At 48.4% G+C, this 20,530-nt stretch overlaps 6 protein-coding genes and 1 non-coding gene across 7 annotated transcripts; 4 read left to right on the plus strand and 3 right to left on the minus strand.

Annotated features, from left to right (window-relative positions):
- Nucleotides 1-465: 465 nt before the first annotated feature.
- BDW43DRAFT_309976 (1-aminocyclopropane-1-carboxylate deaminase/D-cysteine desulfhydrase) lies at nucleotides 466-1,653 on the minus strand (the record flags this gene model as incomplete). The annotated part of the gene is made up of 1 exon (XM_032046807.1): nucleotides 466-1,653. One exon carries the CDS (start codon nucleotides 1,651-1,653, stop codon nucleotides 466-468), a length of 1,188 nt encoding a protein of 395 aa, XP_031901552.1.
- Nucleotides 1,654-1,792: 139 nt separating this feature from the next.
- On the plus strand, nucleotides 1,793-1,866 carry BDW43DRAFT_t89. The gene has a single exon. It is a non-coding gene; the product is annotated as a tRNA-Ile (tRNA).
- On the plus strand, nucleotides 1,826-3,589 carry BDW43DRAFT_52259 (putative exopolyphosphatase). Its single transcript, XM_032050190.1, has one exon. The coding sequence runs from the start codon at nucleotides 2,107-2,109 to the stop codon at nucleotides 3,502-3,504; it is 1,398 nt and encodes a 465-aa protein (XP_031901553.1). The 5' UTR covers nucleotides 1,826-2,106; the 3' UTR covers nucleotides 3,505-3,589.
- BDW43DRAFT_52260 (uncharacterized protein) lies at nucleotides 3,590-4,019 on the minus strand. The gene has a single exon (XM_032050191.1). It carries the CDS (start codon nucleotides 3,932-3,934, stop codon nucleotides 3,674-3,676), a length of 261 nt encoding a protein of 86 aa, XP_031901554.1. The 5' UTR covers nucleotides 3,935-4,019; the 3' UTR covers nucleotides 3,590-3,673.
- Nucleotides 4,019-8,535, minus strand: BDW43DRAFT_52245 (putative SH3 domain protein (Cyk3)). The gene has a single exon (XM_032050189.1). It carries the CDS (start codon nucleotides 8,028-8,030, stop codon nucleotides 4,104-4,106), a length of 3,927 nt encoding a protein of 1,308 aa, XP_031901555.1. The 5' UTR covers nucleotides 8,031-8,535; the 3' UTR covers nucleotides 4,019-4,103.
- A 1,495-nt stretch (nucleotides 8,536-10,030) lies between these two features.
- On the plus strand, nucleotides 10,031-12,131 carry abr2 (laccase abr2; the record flags this gene model as incomplete). The annotated part of the gene is made up of 6 exons (XM_032048740.1): nucleotides 10,031-10,225; nucleotides 10,301-10,356; nucleotides 10,434-10,604; nucleotides 10,658-10,828; nucleotides 10,883-11,008; nucleotides 11,069-12,131. The coding sequence occupies 6 exons, from the start codon at nucleotides 10,031-10,033 to the stop codon at nucleotides 12,129-12,131; spliced, it is 1,782 nt and encodes a 593-aa protein (XP_031901556.1).
- Nucleotides 12,132-12,916: 785 nt separating this feature from the next.
- On the plus strand, nucleotides 12,917-20,155 carry pksP (polyketide synthase alb1; the record flags this gene model as incomplete). Its single annotated transcript, XM_032048741.1, has 5 exons — nucleotides 12,917-13,779; nucleotides 13,834-14,125; nucleotides 14,185-17,616; nucleotides 17,681-18,436; nucleotides 18,494-20,155. The coding sequence occupies exons 1-5, from the start codon at nucleotides 13,493-13,495 to the stop codon at nucleotides 20,153-20,155; spliced, it is 6,429 nt and encodes a 2,142-aa protein (XP_031901557.1). The 5' UTR covers nucleotides 12,917-13,492.
- Nucleotides 20,156-20,530: the final 375 nt, after the last annotated feature.

The raw sequence follows: 20,530 nt of genomic DNA on the forward strand, positions 1-20,530 counted from the left end.
TCCTTGTCAGCTGGTTTTGACAATCCTTTTACTCGTTGCTACTAAGCGGTCTGTTCCCTCTTTATCTTTGCCATGGTCTGTTTACGTTTGCTTTCATGGATCGGGTGTATCAAAAAATGTGGGGTGCCTGGGCAGCTGACACTTTCTCAATGCGTGGTCTTTTCTTTTCTGCCCCTTTTCGATTGATGTTTGCGTTGTTTTATATCTACTTGGGTGAACATGAAGCGTTAGCCCAAGGCCTGTTCTCCGGTTTCACCACCTATGCCTCTATAAAGTCAGTCAAGCCAGCCTCTGCACTGGTACACTGGTATTGCTGAGCGGCATACTCATATCTCTTCGATTTCTCTTCTCTTCGCCGCGTTTGATCACATGTTCCCTGTAATACTAGTCAGACTACTTATTATTTCTGTACTCTTAATGAATAGATATTAGTTTGCTCAAAACAATATTCTCGCTCTTCCCTATTCACTCAATATCTGCATACGCACTTAAGGCCGACTGCCCACCGCTGTGGATAAAAAGTGCATTTACTCGACTTTGGTTAGAGGAGGGATCAGAGTGGTGCGACCAATCTCTCTCGAGTTCACCTTCCTGTATCCAGTGCATAGCGCCTCTCATAACTTTGACGGTATATACGGGGTCGAGGATGACTCCTTCTTGTTGCGCCATAAATTCCAATGTTTGCTTGACATCCGAGTCCAGTACTCCATAGGCTGTACCAGCGAACCGATCGTCTAAATGGACATCGCCCGGTGTGACATCCCGTTCAGGATCCAATCCGATGAGGTGGGCCGCACGCCGGGTAAAGTTGAGCACTCGACCTTCATGGTATTCTCGTGGTTTGATACGGGAATTTAAGATCCCAATAACTTTGCGGCCGATGACCTTCTCTGTTTTATTGCCTTGTGTCTCCATCTTTTGCAGTAACTTGAACCCGGCAATCAAGCCTCCTACTGTACTCCCACTCCCGCATGCAACAAATACATAATCGAACCGCCCATCCTCCCCCAATTGCTCCTTCTCCTGTGCCGCAATTTCAAACGCACAGCGTGCATAGCCAAGCCCACCTAAAGGGTGTAAACTAGCCCCCGAAGGTATCCAATAGGGAACCTTGCCCCGAGCACGCAATTCGTCCAGAATCGGCGTGATCGGATCGCCCTCATCTACAGTTGAACTGTCCTCGAGCGTTCTCACCTCCGCGCCTAGAAGCCGGGTAATTTGCACATTACCCGTTCGTAGAAATGCAGTCTTATCTGAACTGGCTGTTAGGCCGCCTCCTGTGGCCTTGTGCAGAATAACAATTGCCTCGAGTCCGAGCTGTCTCGCTACCGAGGCGACCTGCACCGTATGATTACTCTGAATAGCACCCTCGGTTACCAGGGTAGTGGTAGTTGCCACTCCGGACCCATTGGGACTTGAATTGGCAAGAATATCGGGGACGATGTACTCGAGTTTGCGGTACTTGTTGCCTGCGCAGGCGAGAGGGGAGGAGTGATCCTCGCGCTTGGCGAAGAGGGAGACGGCGCGGGTGGATTTGGGGTTGTGGTTAAGATGTCTTGTTAGTGCTGGGAGAGGATGGATGGGGGAGGGATAGGGGTATAAAAGGGGGTGTCGGGGGAGCTTTGCGAAGGTTTCTGGGAGAGAAATGGACATGTCGATGAGAGGTTGGTTTGTTGATTTGGAGGAGAGAGATGTGATGTAATTCGGGGGAAGTAACTATATATCTGTAATAGAGAGAAGGGAGAATCTGCTACATAATATCAACTTATGGCCCAAGTCGCCATCGACATTGGGTCCCGTAACTCAGTCGGTTAGAGTGCTGAGCTAATAACTCAGAAGTCGAGAGTTCGAGCCTCTCCGGGACCACACTTTTTGTTTTCTCCGTAGTAGTAGTATTCGTACACCCTCGGAGTATTTGTCCCTCCTTTTTAATTCTTCCTCTTTTTCCCTTCTTCTTTTTGTACCAGATAAGTGAGTCTATACTATGCTGGGTCGGTGTTGAGTGCGGTGACATTCTGCCCACCGATACCTTTTCTTATCGCTCATCACCGTCAAAACATCGATCAACACTACGGGGAAATAACAAGATATTGAAAAAACCACACAATGGCTAATCACCCCCAACACACTCTGTTTAGATTCTTAAAATCCGCGATACAGGCCCATCGCCGCTTTCTCTCCGGCGCAGTAACACGTGCAGAAGCACCCATCTACGTCATCGGTAACCCCTCCGCCGATCTCGACTCGGTCATCTCCGCTGTAATCTATTCATACTTCGCGAACAACACCGGCCGTCGCCATGTTCCCTTGATAAACCTTCCGACTATCCCCTCGGGCCCTGAGTTGCGTCGATTACGGCCCGAGTTTGTCAAAGCTTTATGGCTCTCTACTCATCCTCCCGCGCAAGATGAACAACCATGGGATGAAACACCTGAATCGGCCGGAGCAATCCTGCATGATCACTTCCTCACAGTGGCGGATTTCAGCGCGCACCTGAAAGAGATCGTAAAGGACAATGAAGGCTACCGGATAAATGCCGACGCGGTCCTCGTGGACTGGAATGCGCTCCCGATCGGCACACCCGACGGACAAAAAGGAAAGGGAAGCCTGGACGGCCTAGAGACGGTCGATTTCAACGTGATAGGTTGCATTGACCACCACCAAGATGATGGGTTTCTTCGGCCCGGCATAGACCTGAAGGTCATTGAGAAGAGCGGGTCATGCGCGTCGCTTGTTACACAAACGCTGAACAAGCGGGGACTATGGTTGCAGGATGCAGCAGCAGCCAACAACCTTCAAATGGCAGCCGAGGAGCAAATAGCCTCGCTAGCTATGACGCCCACCCTCATAGACACGGCCAATCTCACAGCAAAGGACAAAGTAACCCAATTCGATCTCCAGGCTGTGGATTTCTTGTCCCCTAAGCTCAGCAAGGGAACAGCCGACGAAGACAAGCTCTACGCGCAAGTCCTCGAGGCAAAACAGAATAGTTTGGATCTTTTGACGGTCGACGAGATCTTAGATCGCGATTACAAACAATGGACCGAGACGTCTCCTCGCGAACCAGAGAAGCTCCTTAATATCGGTTTCTGCTCCATGGTCAAGTCAATTTCGTGGGTTGTTCGTAAAGCAGAATCCCCACAGGCCTTTCTGCAAGCAGTGTATAAATTCGCCGCGAAACGGGAATTGGGCATCGTCGTTGTTATGGCGGCGTTTAGTTCGAATGATGACCGTTTTCACCGGGAGCTCTTCGTTTGTGCGCTTGATGAGAGTCTTGCGGTTGATGCGCTGAAGAACTTCGTCGAGCAGTCAGGCTCAAAATTGGGGCTTGAGGAGTGGTCTCCTCTTGATGGTGATGAGGAGGTTTTGTCCAAGGTTATTAAGGACACACTTAATAGCGACGATACGCATAAATGGAGGCACATTTGGAAACCAGCGGATATCACGAAGAGTAGGAAGCAGGTTGCTCCGATGATGAGGGAAGCCATCACCACTTTGGAATAGATAGCTGGCTGGGTAGATAGAGAGACATGCTATTCGTAGAAAGTACATTATCATTCTTCCTCATTGGCACTATCCGAGTTACAAATACATTCAGCCCACATGGTTAACTGAATAGACGTCAGTAGCGAGTGACTCCAGCCCCACAAGTCTAAGTAAACAGTGCGTCAATCTAATGCTCTAAGTCGGCTTCCCAAGCCTTCAACATGCCTAAGGGACCAAGATAATATCTATAGAACAGGAAAAGAAAAAGTAACCAGAGTAAATCGTCACACACTGAACACCGGCTCCGTAGAATTGAGAATATATCCGATAACTCCATAGATGTCGTAGCCTGAACCAATAATGCTGCAGTCGACCGGATAACAATGAAGATTTCTTGATGCAACAATGCAGGACCCCAACCCCAGCTCAGATAATGCAATGCATGCATGCAATCGACAAGCAAAGGAATACCGCGAGAAAAGAAAAAAAATTTATGAAAGGAAGTTGGCTAATTGTGCTGCTCTCTATTGCCGGGAATGATCTGGAAGAAAAATTGGGCCTCGGGGAGGATAAGATCGGGATTTCGAACGAGATTTGAGAAGAGATGCTCCGACATTTCAGAAACACTCCCATTCACAGAAAACACACCATCGAGCGACACGATCCGCTAGGACCAAGCCTCTCCACGTCCCCCGCTCTCCGATCTTGATAACCGTTTCCCAGACACTTCCGTCAGCCGTAGCATCGGTACCCGATTCGGCGCCGGAGTTAGTGCTGATCATATGATCGGCTTTGCGAGTCAATCGCAGGATCTTGCCTGACGGTGATTGTATTGCTAGTTTAGCCGGCTTCTCCCGCCCCGAGCTCGACCGACTGGATGAGATAGCCGACGTCGAAGCAGAAAACTCATTCGAGACGGTAGACACAGAAGACCCACCAGCAGAGCTGGAGACCATGCTCAGTGCACTGGCGGGTCGAGAAAGTATGGACGGAGAGACGCGCCCACTGACACCTACCTCGTTGCTGGCTGATGCAGACGGTGGCGAGGAAGGATGCTGGCGTACTGCGAAGACGAAAGTATTGTTGACTGCAAGCCTTGCACACTGAGGCTGCATGATATACAAGTCATGACGTTGAGCATGGGGTGTCGGATGACGTAGCACAAAATCATAAGGTGGATTGTCCCCAACATGAATTACCGGGAGAGCAAGGGCTAAAGGATGAGGGATATCCCGGCTGGAATGCATCAATCCCTTCTTTCCTGCATACACCTTGAGCGTGCCCTGTCCCTCATCGCCTGGCAAGACAGCCTTAACCGTGATACGCTTTTGACCGTTGACCCAGTCGGGCTGGACCAAGGCACGCTTGTGTACCACTTCACCACTCTCAAAAAAGTCTCCATCTGCGTCACGGGCAAAAGCCGGAGCTTCAACTTCGGCTGCACATTCCACATCTGGAGGTACAAAGAGACGGATTTGCAAGACCTCTAGGCCCTCAATTCGGACAAAACTGGTATCGTAGTCAGGAAACTCTAAGCCCAGTTTGAAGTAAGGCGGACAGGTTGTCGGTAGAGCCAGTAGCACATCCGGGGAAATAGGAGGGCAGATATGCTGCTCTTCATGGGAAAGAGGTACATGTGTATAGCAGATCTCAAGAGGGCGAGCAAGGAAATACCAACCTTCAGCTGTGGAAGAGTTATTGGTAACGAACTGATTTCTCCGCGGGTTAGTTGGACTTGCTAACGAACAGTCCATCATACGCCATTCGCCATCAACGAGTACAGCGTTCCACCAATGGTTTGCTCGAGATAGGCTGTCCAACTCGAACAGCTCACCTGGAGATTTGAGGTATCCCTTAATTGCGTCAGCATGCAGGCCGACTGCAGCACACATTTCTCTGACAAGGAATGCGATTTCTTGAGGGCTTCCTCTTTTCGTCTGCAGTACTCTCTTAAGATCCATTTCAACTTCTTCAACTGGCTCATCCCAAGCGATTTTCTCGCTGACCCATGTAAAGATGGCGCGAAGCCTTTGGACATCACTTTTGTAGGGCCGACAGACATACCCCTGTGCGAGACTTGAGGGATTGGTCATCGGGGGAAGGCTATTAACGAAGCGAGCACTCTTGTCGACGAGAGACAGATTGACAGTACCAAAATTGGTAGGTTCACTAATCGGTAAACCGTCAATGCTTTCATCACCCTCAGCGGTCTCGTAAAGCTCCTCCACCGCGTAAATTACAGGATGATCCATCATCTGGCACCGCTCTGCTCTCTCCATCCTTTCGTTTCGGCTAGGGGAGCTCGCCCGGTTCACATCGCGCCGCACCTGGACCCAATCTATGCCATTACTGCCGAGTCCCATATCACGAGCCGTGTCACGGTGGGAGTGTGAGGAGCGGATTGGAGAAACTGCTCTTCCCTTCGTAGGTGAATAGGACCCGCCATTTTGACCGACTGCGATACTACTTCTGGCATTAGCGGCACCGGTCTTTGCAGATTCAAAGATCTTCTTGAAGAATCCCTGCTTCTTCGCTTTGGGGGTGGAAAGGCCTCCAAATACCCCGGCAGATTCATCCGGCCCAGTCCCCGAAGATGACCAGTCCATAGCTGATGAAGCGCCCTGTCGCGATGTATTATGACTTGAATGGTACGATACACCGGTCAGAGGTGTTTCGGGTCGGGAAATCCTTGATACATCGCTGAACCCTCTGGTGCGGAAAGTATCTAGCGCGGTATTTGGTCGTTCACTTGCTCCAATTCCTCTCCGGGCATAACTTCCCGCACTGGTTGCACTAAACCCGCCAGCCGATGGACCACTCATCAAACTCTGGCTGGTTCTTTCGGTGCTTGTTGTCATGTTTGTACTAGTACTCTGCACCCCACTCGAATAATTTGTAGTGCTCGACTTGTTAGTGTAGCTCCGGTTGAGCATATCTGCTCTGAGATCTTGCCCGGATCGACGATTCTTTAGAAAAGGATACTGGGCCGGAATAGAGTTGTGTCTTCCATGGTAAGGAATATTTCGGGGAGGAGGAGGCGGCGGCGCCTCATCATCTTCTGGCATTCCTATGTCTTCAGATCCTCGTCGGTTTTGCTCCTGCATTTGACGAAGCCGACTTTCCATCCTTTGCACGTAATTGTTCAACTGCGGGGGTCCGTCGAGAAAGTGGTCCTGGGAGTAAACGCTGCCACGACGCGGCTGGCTTCCATGATATTGATAATCTTTATCACCATCAAATCCTAAGGAGGTCAATGGCCGATTTACGGTTTGTGAAGACCGGTTGTCCCGCAAACTCTCATAAGCATCCGGCGACCATGGGTTATCGAACATCGCCTGCGGAGATGGAGAATGAGTCTCGCGGGACATTCCCATATCTTCCAGGGACGTCATGACATCTTCCATTGCATCACGTAGCGGAGAAGGTGTATGCCCAATTACGTCTGAATGTGCAGCCGGAGAAGGTGTCCTGGGCATTGCCACATAACGATCGTTCATGTCGTAGCGAGTTGGGACGGTTGTTTCTATGGGCGGCTGACGACTGACAGCGACTCTATGTGGGGGCGGAGGTGGAGGTGGTGGCGACTCTTCACGTTCCTGGAGCTGGAGCGGAGGTATCTCGCGGGATGTTGGTCGGGACAAAGATACGCTGTGTCGAGGTACTGAGGGTGGCATGAGATCGGACCCATCCAGAGGCTGAGGAGTCACCGCGCGAGAGGGAGGATCGAGATTCACGATATCCTGTCCGTTAGTGATGGCAAGGACTATTGAATCAGCTTCTGGGGGTGGGCGTGGGGAGACTGCTCGTGATGAAGGCCTGTACCGGGTAACTGCTCGGCTCGAGGTGGTGGGCGTGGAAACTGGTGAGTGATCGGATTCTTGCGGAGGCCGGGGTGATATTGCCCGTGATGGAGGCCTGTACCGAGTGACTGCTTTACTCGAAGCGGTGGGTGTGGAAACTGGTGAGTGATCAGATTCTTGCGGAAGCCGGGGCGATATTGCGCGCGAAGGAGGCCTGGATCGCGAAGAGGGCCTAGCTGTAGGAGTCGATTGCCTCACCGAGCTCGCGGGGGTGCGCAGAGGCTTGACTTTCCGGGAAAGACTGCCATCGCGAGGTGGGGTTTGCGGAATTGAACTTTTGACGAGCGATGCTGAAGTCCCATTCCTGGAGAGCTCACCTGAGGGCGCGAGGGCTTCCTTGTGTGCTTGGAAAGGCCTTCTAAAGACCGTCTTTTGCTTTTTAGGAGCTGAAGTGGGATTCGTGATCGGAGACTGAGCGGCTTGCACCAAGGGACCTGTCGTTGTCCGACTGACTGGGACAAAATCTTCCCCTAGGACTTCAACAAAGTTGGATGGAAATAGTCCCACCATGCGTCTATCTCGCCGTAACCGACCCATCCACCACTGGCCATCTCCGGCATTTAGACATTCGATCAGATCTCCCTCCACAAATCCTAGGTCACGTTTGGTTTCTCCGCCCCATGAATAGACAGCTCGACACCAGCACGGGAACCGGGAGGGTAACTGAGGTGCGCTGGGGGCCATCACGGTAGAGGAGCGAGGAAAGAGGAAGGTGGCGTTCGTCGGAGATAACGCACCGGGGTTCACTAAGTGTAAGGAATAATGAGGAGCGTAATCAATTAAAAGAATGCGCCAAGGTGGTTAGAGCCACTTTCGCGATAAGGTATAAGAAGCTCCCTAGTGGCGCAGCGTTGTCAAATGAAAGAGAGTTATGGAAGGACTAGGATCCGTGCAGTAGAGGGAACAGGAACATGATAAGAAGGCGAAGAATCCAACAATGAGACAAGAACGGCGAGAGAAAAGACTGACAGGATTGAAAAAGGGCGAGGGTTACCTGCCCCTGTCACTGGACATCGGAGACCAGAACAAGTATCCGATATGAAAAGGAAAAGAGGCAGTAGAGCAGGAGTCTGAAGCGAAAGAGAAGTGACAGAGAGAGCTGAAGTCACGGTGAGGCCCGAATGTTTTGGTGTTTACGTGGGCGCCCGTTTGGGACTAGTGGCCAGGCTTATCGATAAGCTTAATGCGCACAGTCCCTCTCGTGATCATATGTATATCTACTGGTGAAAAAGAAGGGTCGTTCATATTTATATTTATATTTTTATAATAATAATAATAATAATAATAATAATATATATATATATATACCTTTTCTTTTGGACTTTATTCCGACCAGCATTCAATAAGCCTTCTTGGTTTAAGACTCTATATCAATACTCATCGCTCCACGATCTACAGTTGTTTGTCACGTCTGAATATGTTACCTTCTCTTACTTAAACGACCCATGGTTATTCTCTCCACTACCCGCACAGCAATCCATGGACAGCATACTTTTGGATTTCCAATCAAATTCCATTCTGATAGATTTTGTTTCATTATATATGTAAGGGTCACAGCTGTCCTAAAGAGAACAACTACTCCATGGGTTTACTTGCGAGGACCAAGAATATAAATCCTATATGTGAGATCATTAGTAGGCTCACAAGGGTGTGAATCTATCTATTCCAAGGATTGATTAGTTCATTCATTGACATGAAAATTCATGTTATTGTGAGACACGGGGATAAGATACCTTAACCCTTGGCTTCAAAGTTTGACGATTCTTTCCTTGGTAGTTGGACAATGCTAAATTCCAAAGCTTATAAAAGTCAATATTCTTCGTTGATTCAAGTACATTGTGACTTCACACCTCATGAAATTTAGGTACGGCGGTTATTGTGTACTAGGGAATAAACCAGAAGAGAATTATCCTAAAAATAATAAAATAATCAATAATGAAATAAAACAAAACAAATGGCAGGTTTACTATTTTCACAAGGGACATTGATTCATGGCATTCCAATGATCCTCCCTTTAACTGTATAAAATTCATCCCTTGTTACGCCAACCTAAGACCAGTAATGGAATACGAGACTGAGGCACTAGTTCCTTGTCTTATGTCTTTATGAACATTTCTACTAGATTTATGTAAATGTTGTGTGGACGGAATAATTTCCCCCTCCCGGAAACAAAAAGCAAACAAGGGGGTACTATTCTTCAATAATTTATGTAATACAAGAAATGCAATCGGCTACTGATTGATGTCGGAATTTGGTAGCTTTCACGTTTCCGGCGGAAGCTGGAGTGCATTTGGCAACCGGCACGTGTTTTGACCTCCATCAGCTTTCCGCATTCAATAAATTAACCGCTGAGGAAACACCATTGGGGAGGAAAAGGAAATAGAGCATCTACTGAATCTTCATTGGATTGTCAAGTAAACTCTTGAGAGATCGATCGATAACGTCTCAATGCCACACCAGTAAACTTCTAAGAATGCCCGTTCTCAGATAAAATTCTCCTTGTTGAGTTCCCACGCTTTCGGCCTACATTGCAATTCATGAGCATACCGACGCCTTGGCTAATATGAGGATCATATATATAATGAGAGTGCGGAAATGTATTTCTTGTAGGGCGTCATGCTCTCCAGGATATCGTTCCATATATACCTTGAAGAGCAATTTGGTCACTAATGCGTATTGTAAAGATGGCGCCGTGGAAACCACTCGCGGCCTTGCTCAGTGCCAGTCTACTTTCTTCAGTACTGGCAGAGCTGGTTACATTTGAAGCAGATCTCACTTGGGCAAAAGGCGCTCCAGATGGCAACCTTAGAGATATGATCTTCGTGAATGGGCAATTCCCAGCCCCTGCGTTGACGCTGAATCAATATGATAACGTTGAGGTATGTATTGGTGGACAGCCGTTCTTATCTTGTATATGCAGTATTTTCTTTTCTCGATTTACTGACCCTTCATAGTTCACTGTCCATAATCTGATGCCTTTCGAAGCTACCATCCACTTTCATGGAATAGAGTATGCACGAAGCTGCCTCATTTGGCGCACAACCTGATGGCTAATTCACTCAATGGCGGAGCTCTGACTTTATACAGGCAGTTAAACACCCCGTGGTCGGATGGTGTTCCTGGCTTGACGCAGAAGCCTATCTTACCCGGTGAGACGTTTACCTACCGATGGACTGCCACGGAATATGGCACGTATTGGTACCATGCCCACGCCCGGTCTCTGATGGCGGACGGCCTCTATGGAGCCCTTTGGATCAAGTGTGTAGTACTGAAATGACCGTTTAATCAGATGCGGAAACTGACATGATCAGCCCTGCGCCTGACACCCCACAGCCGTTTCACTTGATATCCGACGACCCTAGGGACATTGAATGCATGCGCAAAGCAGAGAGTGACCCTAAGCTCGTCGTATTATCGGACTGGTCACACTATACTTCGGAGGAATACCAGAAAATAATGGAGGAGAGTGGGGCAGATCTCTTGTAGGGACCTACTGCTTTTGCAAATAGAGTATTTTACTAACGATGCATAATCAGCTGTATTGATAGTATTTTGATAAACGGACGAGGACAAGTGCATTGCCCTGGAGCCGATTACATCAATAGCCTTCAAACAGAATATTTGAAGGCTTCAATTGATAACTTACCACTAACTGACAGAGGGTACGTTGTCCATTGGAAGGATCCCATACGCTGCCAACCATTCTAATTGTCTCTTGACAGATGTTATCCCAAAATCTGGAAGACCCAAGGGAGCTTCCCTCGAAATGACTCAAACATTCCACCAGGACTGGAGTCAGGTTGTATTCCCACAGCCGGAACTCATGAAGTGATAGAAGTTGACCCGGAGGACCGATGGGTTAGTCTTAAATTTATCAGCGCTGCCTGGCTTAAAGCCCTTATCGCGTCCATCGACGAGCACCCTATGTGGATCTACGAGGTCGACGGTCACTACATTGAGCCTCAACTTGCTCATACGATGGTGATGTACAATGGCGAACGTTATTCGGCAATGGTAAAACTGGACAAGGCGAGGAAAGATTATACGATTAGGGTCCCCGACACAAACGCCGACCAAATCATAGCGGGGTTTGCCACATTGAGATACAAAGGCAGTGACCAACTCGGGGAATCCGAGCCCTATATCGATTATGGTGGGTTAAACACCACTGCTGACGTGGTTGCTTTGAATGAGAGCATCTTGGCACCGTATCCTAACATTCAGCTTCCGACGGCTGCCGACCAGCTGATCAATCTTACCTTTGGTCGGCGAGAGTCGGCATACCAGTGGACGCTGGAAGGTGAGCAACTTTATGACGTTATGGCCAACTACGACGATCCGATCCTCTACAACTTGACCGCAATGGAAAACTTAGCTGATAGGGTTACCGTTCAAACTCGAAATGGAACTTGGGTTGATGTACTACTTCAGGTCGGTCTAATGCCAGACACCCCACCTATTCAGGCGCCGCATATCATCCATAAGCATTCAAATAAAGCCTTCATAGTCGGGGAAGGTGATGGGTTTTTCAACTGGACTAGTGTTGCAGAGGCAGCTGCGGAAAGACCGGAGCTTTTCGAATTCGAGCGACCGCGGTTGCGAGACACTTATATGGTACTGGGTCTTCTTGGTCCCAAATGGATGGTTATTCGGTACCAGGTGGTTAACCCAGGTCCTTTCCTTATCCATTGCCATATCGAAACGCATCTCTTCAACGGTATGGCGGTTGCTTTACTTGATGGTGTCGACGAATGGCCGGAAGTTCCACCAGAATATGCTGGTTGAGCTCTTACCCTATGGAGCTTGTCATCTATGACTAATTATGTTTGAACATTGCGTTTTTTGTATATAGTACGTAATTTAACTCAATATATGATCATTCTAGACAAATCTTATTTTACCACTTTCTAAAAAAAAAGAAAAAGAAAAAAAATTGACCATCGAGATCGTACCAAAGTTGCGGAACCTTTTCTCTGGGAAGCCGTTAAAACAACAGGTTTAGGGTTTGGATAGCAAAAGATAAGATGTAACGTTAGCAAACTTTTCCACGATTGATTCCAACATGTCTTTTTTTTTGTCTCTTTTCTTTTTTCTCTCTTTTTCTTAAATGGAAAAGGATTCCATCATTTTTCCTACTGTTCGGTTTATTCCGCTTATCCGATGTTACATATTACGGGATATACAACTTGTATACAGATAGCATGGTAGTACTCCATGCTCTAGTAACCTGATTTTGAAATCAACAAACATAGAGTGTCTAGTTGTAAATGCTATAGTAGGCCAAGCTACACAAATATGTGTCACAGAATGTCTTAACCCTCTTTTTCTTAGTAAATGCTCTCTATGAAAATCTAAGGTAAGCCCAGCCTCCAGCATACTTAAGTATCTCACGAAAGCAAGGAATGTTGGCATTCGGGGCATGGAATGGCACGTGACTTGGTCACCGTCTTCACCATCGCCGAATGCGGCGACGACTCCGTTTACGTTGCAACGACGAGAACAAACTTTGCTACCAGGTTTGTGTCTCCCAATGCAATTGAGTCAAAGCCAATCATTTATGTCATTGACAGGAGTCTTGCACGCATCTGCAAAGTCTGGTTGCCTACTGTATCTGCCCTGAGCCTCGAAAACAGAGTTTGGAACCTTCGACTCCTTACGGCAGAGGCCTGGCTGACCTGATGTCTACCACAGGATTTCTATCCGGGGGGCAAATTATCGAGTCTAGAATTGTATATATGAAGGGCCAATATGATTCAAGCCGGATGTCAGCGGCCTCATGGGCGTAACGGTAGGATTCAACACATCGACTCGCAAATCACATTGGCCATTCAATTCCAATGGAGATAATTAGTATTGCCCTCATGATCCAGTCTTGGCATTCCAAGAATAATGAACGGCTTTAGAAGGGTCGGACAATGTGACCTCATTCATTTTGGCTGGAAACGAGCTTGTGATCGCCCTTGTGGTGATCGGTGGAATGCTCGGCCAAGTTCTTTGCATGCCGTAATTGAGACATAGACCCCCACTGTCGCATGTGGTAGTAACTCTATCTTGTTATAAATCATATTTAATAACTAGCCAATTGCTTTGGAAAACAATCTGATCAACATCTCTGCGACTCTTTACTGGCACCCCTTTGACCCAACATGGAGGGGCCACGCGGCGTCTATCTCTTTGGAGACCAGACAAGTGATTTCGACGCCGGCTTACGTCGCCTGTTGCAAGTGAAGAACAACACCATTGTCGCGTCGTTCTTCCAGAGATGCTTCCACGCGTTGCGTCAAGAGATTGCGAGCCTCCCGCCGTCTCAGCGCAAGATCTTCCCTCGGTTCACAAGTATAGTAGACCTACTGGCGCGTCACCGCGAATCAGTCCCTAATCCGGCTCTGGAGAGCGCGTTGACGTGTATCTATCAATTGGGCTGCTTCATAAAGTGCGTATCTTGGCGTATCCCGTCCCTTTTGGAAATGATCCTAACCCAAGATAGCTACTATGGAGATCTCGGAAACAAGTATCCATCTGCTTCGGAGTGTCATATAATTGGATTGTGCGCAGGTCTGCTTAGCTCTGCAGCTGTGAGCTCTTCGACTAATGTCGGAGAACTACTACCGGCCGCAGTCGAAGCAGTGGTAGTAGCTCTCCGTCTCGGTCTATGTGTACTTAAAGTTCGAGAGCTGGTGAGCTCTGACCAATCGACATCAACAAGTTGGTCAGTCTTGATATCAGGGATCAGTGAGAAAGATGCCTCGCAACTCCTGGGTGATTTTACCGTTGAAAGAGTAAGAATTTTCCAGCTGGGATACCTCATGGGACCTGGTGTTCTAACCACTCAACATAGGCAATCCCTCCTTCATCCCAACCGTATATTAGTGCGGTGGGATCTAACAGTATTACGATTAGCGCACCACCTAAAGTCCTCGATGCTTTGATTGAGACCAGGCTATCAAAGAGCTATAAACCTATGAGGGCTCAAATCTATGGCCCTTACCACGCGCCGCATCTGTATGATGGCCGAGACGTTGAGAGGATACTCGAAAGCTACCCCAATGATGTCGTCTCCGACTACATACCTCGTATTCCCGTGTTATCAAGCACTACGGGAAAGCCAATAAAGACTAAACGAATGAAGGATCTGCTCAAAGTCGCCCTTGAGGAGATTTTATTACGCCAGCTATGCTGGGATAAAGTGACGGATTCCTGCTTGTGGATATTGAAATCTGCACGCCACCAAACGTGCAAATTGTTCCCAATTGCAAGCACCGCCTCACGGAGCTTGTTCACAGCTCTTACAAGAGCCGGAATATCCGATATCGAAGTGGAAAATGGGATCGGTGATATACCCACAAACCCTAAGGACAATCTGAACATAAGCGGCAGAGCCGACTGCTCCAAGATTGCTATCATTGGCATGTCTGGAAGATTCCCAGAGGCTGATGGCATAGAAAGCTTCTGGGACCTTCTATATAAAGGACTTGACGTACATCGAAAGGTGCCCGCAGAGCGTTGGGATGTTGATGCTCATGTCGATCTTACTGGAGCAAAGCGGAACACCAGCAAAGTTCCATATGGATGTTGGATCAACGAACCAGGCCTGTTTGACCCTCGCTTCTTCAATATGTCACCACGAGAAGCTCTTCAGGCAGACCCTGCCCAGCGGCTTGCCTTACTCACGGCCTATGAAGCTCTTGAAATGGCTGGGTTCATTCCCGACAGCACCCCGTCAACCCAGAGAGATAGGGTCGGTATATTTTATGGAATGACCAGTGATGACTACCGTGAAATAAACAGTGGTCAAGATATTGATACGTATTTTATCCCCGGCGGCAACCGAGCTTTTACACCTGGACGGATAAACTACTACTTCAAGTTTAGTGGACCTAGCGTCAGCGTCGATACGGCTTGTTCTTCAAGTCTTGCAGCGATCCACATGGCTTGCAATTCAATCTGGAGGAATGACTGCGATGCAGCCATTACAGGTGGTGTTAACATATTGACAAATCCCGATAATCATGCTGGTCTTGATCGTGGCCATTTCCTTTCTAGGACTGGGAATTGCAATACATTCGATGATGGCGCTGATGGATACTGTAGAGCAGATGGGGTGGGAACAGTCATTCTCAAACGACTGGAAGATGCTCAAGCAGATAATGACCCAATCCTTGGCGTTATCAATGGAGCATATACCAATCACTCTGCAGAAGCGGTGTCTATTACCCGTCCTCATGTTGGCGCACAAGCTTTTATCTTTAACAAGCTGTTGAATGATGCGAATGTTGATCCCAAGGACATCAGCTATGTTGAAATGCATGGAACAGGCACTCAAGCTGGAGATGCCGTGGAAATGCAATCGGTTCTTGATACATTTGCTCCTGACTACCGTCGTGGACCAGGGCAGTCCCTCCATCTCGGCTCCGCAAAAGCAAATGTTGGTCATGGAGAATCAGCCTCTGGAGTGACTTCACTCGTCAAATCGCTTCTAATGCTGAAGAAGAACATTATACCTCCTCATTGTGGTATAAAAACCAAGATAAACCATAACTTCCCTACTGATCTTGCGCAACGCAATGTTCATATCGCCTTCCAACCTACTCCCTGGAATAGGCCGGCCTCCGGAAAGCGCCAGCTCTTCTTGAATAACTTCTCGGCAGCTGGTGGAAACACTGCTCTCCTTTTGGAAGATGCACCGATACCTCAGATTAACGACCAGGATACCCGGCCCGTGCACGTTGTGTCTATTTCAGCACGATCTCAAAGTGCGCTCAAGAACAATATCACGTCCCTGGTAAAATACATCGATGAACAAGGAAGATCATTCAATATAAACGAGGGAGAGTTCATTCCAAGCTTGGCATACACCACCACAGCACGGCGTATTCATCACCCTTTCCGAGTTACAGCTATCGGGTCTACATTGCATGAGCTGCACGAGTCGCTCAATAGTAGCTCTCGCCTGGAGAGCTATACCCCTGTCCCTGCGACGGCCCCAGGTGTTGGATTTGCTTTCACTGGCCAGGGAGCTCAGCACACAGGAATGGGCAAGCAGCTGTACGAGAAATGCTCGCAGTTCCGGGCCACAATGCAGCACTTTGATTGCATCAGCCAAAGCCAAGGGTTTCCCTCAATTCTTCCTTTGATTGACGGAAGCGTGCCGGTAGACGAGCTGGGCCCTGTTGTGACACAGCTTGGGACTACATGTCTTCAAATGGCCTTGGTAACTTATTGGGACTCACTCGGTATAAGACCCGCGTTCGTCCTTGGGCATAGCCTTGGAGAGTTTGCTGCCTTGAACACCGCAGGTGTATTGTCGACTTCTGATACTATATATCTCTGTGGTCGCCGAGCTACGCTCCTTACGGAATACTGCCAGATTGGAACACACGCCATGTTGGCGGTCAAGGCTTCTTACCCACAAGTCAAGCAGTTGCTGAAAGAAGGTGTGGATGAAGTGGCCTGTGTCAATTCACCCAGTGAGACAGTCGTCAGTGGTCTCAGCGCCGATATTGATGACTTGGCCCAAAGATGTTCTACCGAAGGCTGGAAGTCTACTAAGTTGAGGGTGCCATTCGCTTTCCATTCCGCTCAGGTTACTCCAATCCTTGAACGATTCGAGGAAGAAGCCCGGGGTGTCACGTTCCGCAAGCCGTCAATACCGTTTGTCTCCTCGCTCCTCGGGGAAGTTATCACGGACACTAATTACGATGTCCTTGGAGCTCAATATATGGTGAAACAGTGCAGGAAGTCGGTGAACTTCCTTGGTGCTCTTGAGGCTACGAGGTATGCGAAGTTAATGAATGACAAGACTGTCTGGCTCGAAGTTGGCGCTCATACCATATGCTCTGGTATGATAAAAGCGACATTTGGCCCTCAGGTTACAACCGTGGCGTCTCTTCGCCGAGAGGAGAATGCCTGGAAAATCCTTTCCAATAGTTTGGCAGCCCTTCATCTGGCGGGTATTGACATTAATTGGAAAGAATATCACCAGGACTTTAGAGCCAGCCATCAGGTGCTTCCACTTCCTGCCTACAAATGGGATCTCAAGAACTATTGGATTCCCTACAGTAACAATTTCTGCCTTACAAAGGGTGCCCCTCAAGCTGAAATCCAAGCCGTGCCGCAATCGACATTCCTGTCCACAGCCGCTCAAAAGGTTGTGGAGAGTCGTGACGACGGTATAACAGCGACCGTTGTTGTGCAAAATGACATCGCTGATCCTGAGCTGAACCGCGTTATTCAGGGTCACAAGGTTAATGGAGCTGCCCTTTGCCCTTCGGTAAGTATTATACACATTGTCAGAGTATCAGCCGGTGTAAATCGAGTACTCACACATTATATAGTCGCTCTACGCGGATATTGCTCAGACTCTTGGAGAGTACTTGATAGAGAAGTACAAACCTGAATTCAAAGGTCTGGGTCTCGATGTATGCGACATGACCGTACCGAAGCCACTCATCGCAAAGTCCGGAGAACAGCTTTTCAGAATATCTGCTACTGCCAATTGGGCTGAAAAGAAAGCGTCGGTTCAGGTATATGCCGTAAATGCTGACGGGAAAAAGACCGTTGAACATGCGCATTGCACTGTGAAGTTCTTTGAAGCCAGTGCCTCTGAGCTGGAATGGAAACGTATTTCGTACCTGGTCAAGAGAAGCATCGACCGCCTCCACCAAAATGCGGAAACAGGAGAGGCTCACCGTATCCAACGTGGAATGGTGTATAAGCTTTTCAGTGTGTTAGTCGACTACGATGACAATTACAAGTCAATCCGCGAGGTTATCCTGGACAGTGATAATAATGAAGCCACTGCTCTTGTTAAATTCCAGGCACCTCCAGGCAATTTCCATCGGAACCCATTCTGGATCGACAGCTTCGGTCACCTTTCCGGGTTTATTATGAATGCAAGCGATGCGACGGACTCTAAGAGCCAAGTATTTGTTAATCATGGGTGGGATTCTATGCGCTGCCTGAAGAAGTTCTCTCCTGATGTCACCTATCGCACTTACGTGAGAATGCAGCCATGGCAGAACAACATCTGGGCAGGAGACGTGTACATTTTTGAAGGTGACGATATTATTGCTGTGTTTGGAGGCGTCAAGGTGGGTACCACCTGTTCCTTTCTCTTGGTCTCTAGTTACTAACATAATAATGATTAGTTCCAAGCGCTGGCGCGCAAGATACTTGATACCGTCCTTCCTCCGGTTGGAGGTTCAAAGACCCCAACTGCAGCCAAATCGTCACCTCCAGCTCGCACTCGGAAGTCGAGCACAGGCGCCAAGGCCCGTCCTGTTAAAGCATCTGCCCCATCCAAGTCCTTCATCAAGTCTTCCGGACCAAGTGTGGTCATGCGTGCACTCAGCATTCTGGCTTCAGAAGTTGGTTTGGCAGAGTCTGAAATTTCAGACGACCTCGTCTTTGCGGACTATGGTGTAGACTCTCTCCTATCCTTGACAGTTACCGGCAGATATCGTGAAGAGCTGAGCCTCGATCTGGAGTCTTCTGTGTTCACCGATCACCCTACTGTTAAGGACTTTAAGCGGCTTATCGCACAAGTGAGTCCTTCGGATAGCAATGATGGGTCATCAAGCGAACAAGAATCGAACTTCTCCTTCAATGGTGGCGAGTCTTCAAGTGCAAGCACTCCTGACCTCATGTCACCGCCAAACGAGAAGGTAGCCCAGGTTGAGCAGAACAACACCATGAAAGAAATCCGAAACATCATGGCGGAGGAGATTGGTGTGCCTGCCGAAGAGATCAAACCGGATGAAAACTTGGGAGAGATGGGCATGGACTCGCTCCTCTCCTTGACTGTTCTTGGGAAAATCAGGGAGACACTGGACATGGACCTACCAGGAGAGTTCTTCATTGATAATCAGACCCTCAATGACATCGAGGTTGCTTTGGACCTGAAACCGAAGGCCGCTCTGGCCCCAACGCCTATGCCAGAACCAGTCAAGTTCCCCGACGCCATCCAAGGCCTTAAACCCAAGGTCACTCAACACCCCAAGGCCACATCAATCCTGTTACAAGGAAACCCCAGGACAGCAACGAAGACATTATTTCTGTTTCCCGACGGCTCTGGCTCAGCTACATCCTACGCTACTCTCCCTGGAGTTTCACCCGACGTCTGCGTATACGGATTGAACTGCCCCTACATGAAAACACCTGAAAACCTCAAGTGCAGGTTAGACGAGCTCACTGCACCTTACGTAGCAGAGATCCGCCGCCGTCAACCCAAGGGCCCGTACAACTTCGGCGGCTGGTCAGCAGGCGGAATCTGCGCATACGACGCAGCACGCCACCTGATGTTTGAGGAGGGCGAAGAAGTTGACCGCCTGCTCCTCCTCGATACCCCATTCCCCGTCGGACTAGAGAAGCTGCCACAGAGATTGTACGGCTTCTTCAACTCTATCGGTCTCTTCGGCGAAGGTAAGACAGCACCACCCGCCTGGCTGCTACCACACTTTCTTGCCTTCATCGACGCCCTCGACGCATACAAGGCCTCACCTTTCCCGTTCACAGACGAGAGATGGGCCAAGAAGCTACCTAAGACCTACATAATCTGGGCTAAGGACGGTGTCTGCGGGAAGCCGGGAGATCCCCGACCTGACCCCCCAACAGACGGTTCTAAGGATCCCAAGGAGATGGTCTGGCTCCTCAATGATCGCAAAGACCTGGGACCTAACAAGTGGGATACATTGGTTGGAGCTGAGAATATTGGGGGAATCACGGTCATGGAAGGAGCTAATCACTTCACCATGACGAAAGGGGAGAAAGCGAAAGAGTTGTCGATTTTTATGGCAAAGGCTATGGCTTAAGATTGGTGAAATTTATTACTTCCTTTCTTTACTCACTTTTTTATATCAGTACTATTATTTCGCTCATTTCTGTGTGATTGAGTGGTTGATTTATGTCTTGGGCCTTCCAATTTTTGATAACCATGTGTTTTATGTACTATCATTCAGTAAGTAATGTATTGATATACACGTAATTAAAATCATTATTTTTTAGGAGAAAGGGAAAAGAAACTATTTATGAGGCTACACTATAGACTATGGGATATTCTTAGAGACAACTAGGTTGAGTGATATAGACACAAAAATCAGGCATATTGCCAAATAGGATCCAATTCAGCAACCAACTGTAACATTGCGAGGGAAAGAAACAACTTGAGAAGGGATGCAAGACACGGA

Source organism: Aspergillus alliaceus (genome assembly GCF_009176365.1).
Source record: "Aspergillus alliaceus strain CBS 536.65 unplaced genomic scaffold BDW43scaffold_15, whole genome shotgun sequence".
Classification (NCBI taxonomy): Eukaryota; Fungi; Ascomycota; class Eurotiomycetes; order Eurotiales; family Aspergillaceae; genus Aspergillus; species Aspergillus alliaceus.

Excerpts from the sequence above, each read along its gene's own strand:
- BDW43DRAFT_52260 (XM_032050191.1), bottom strand. The coding sequence starts at position 3,934 with ATGCATGCATTGCATTATCTGAGCTGGGGTTGGGGTCCTGCATTGTTG.
- BDW43DRAFT_52259 (XM_032050190.1), top strand. The coding sequence starts at position 2,107 with ATGGCTAATCACCCCCAACACACTCTGTTTAGATTCTTAAAATCCGCG.
- BDW43DRAFT_52245 (XM_032050189.1), bottom strand. The coding sequence starts at position 8,030 with ATGGCCCCCAGCGCACCTCAGTTACCCTCCCGGTTCCCGTGCTGGTGT.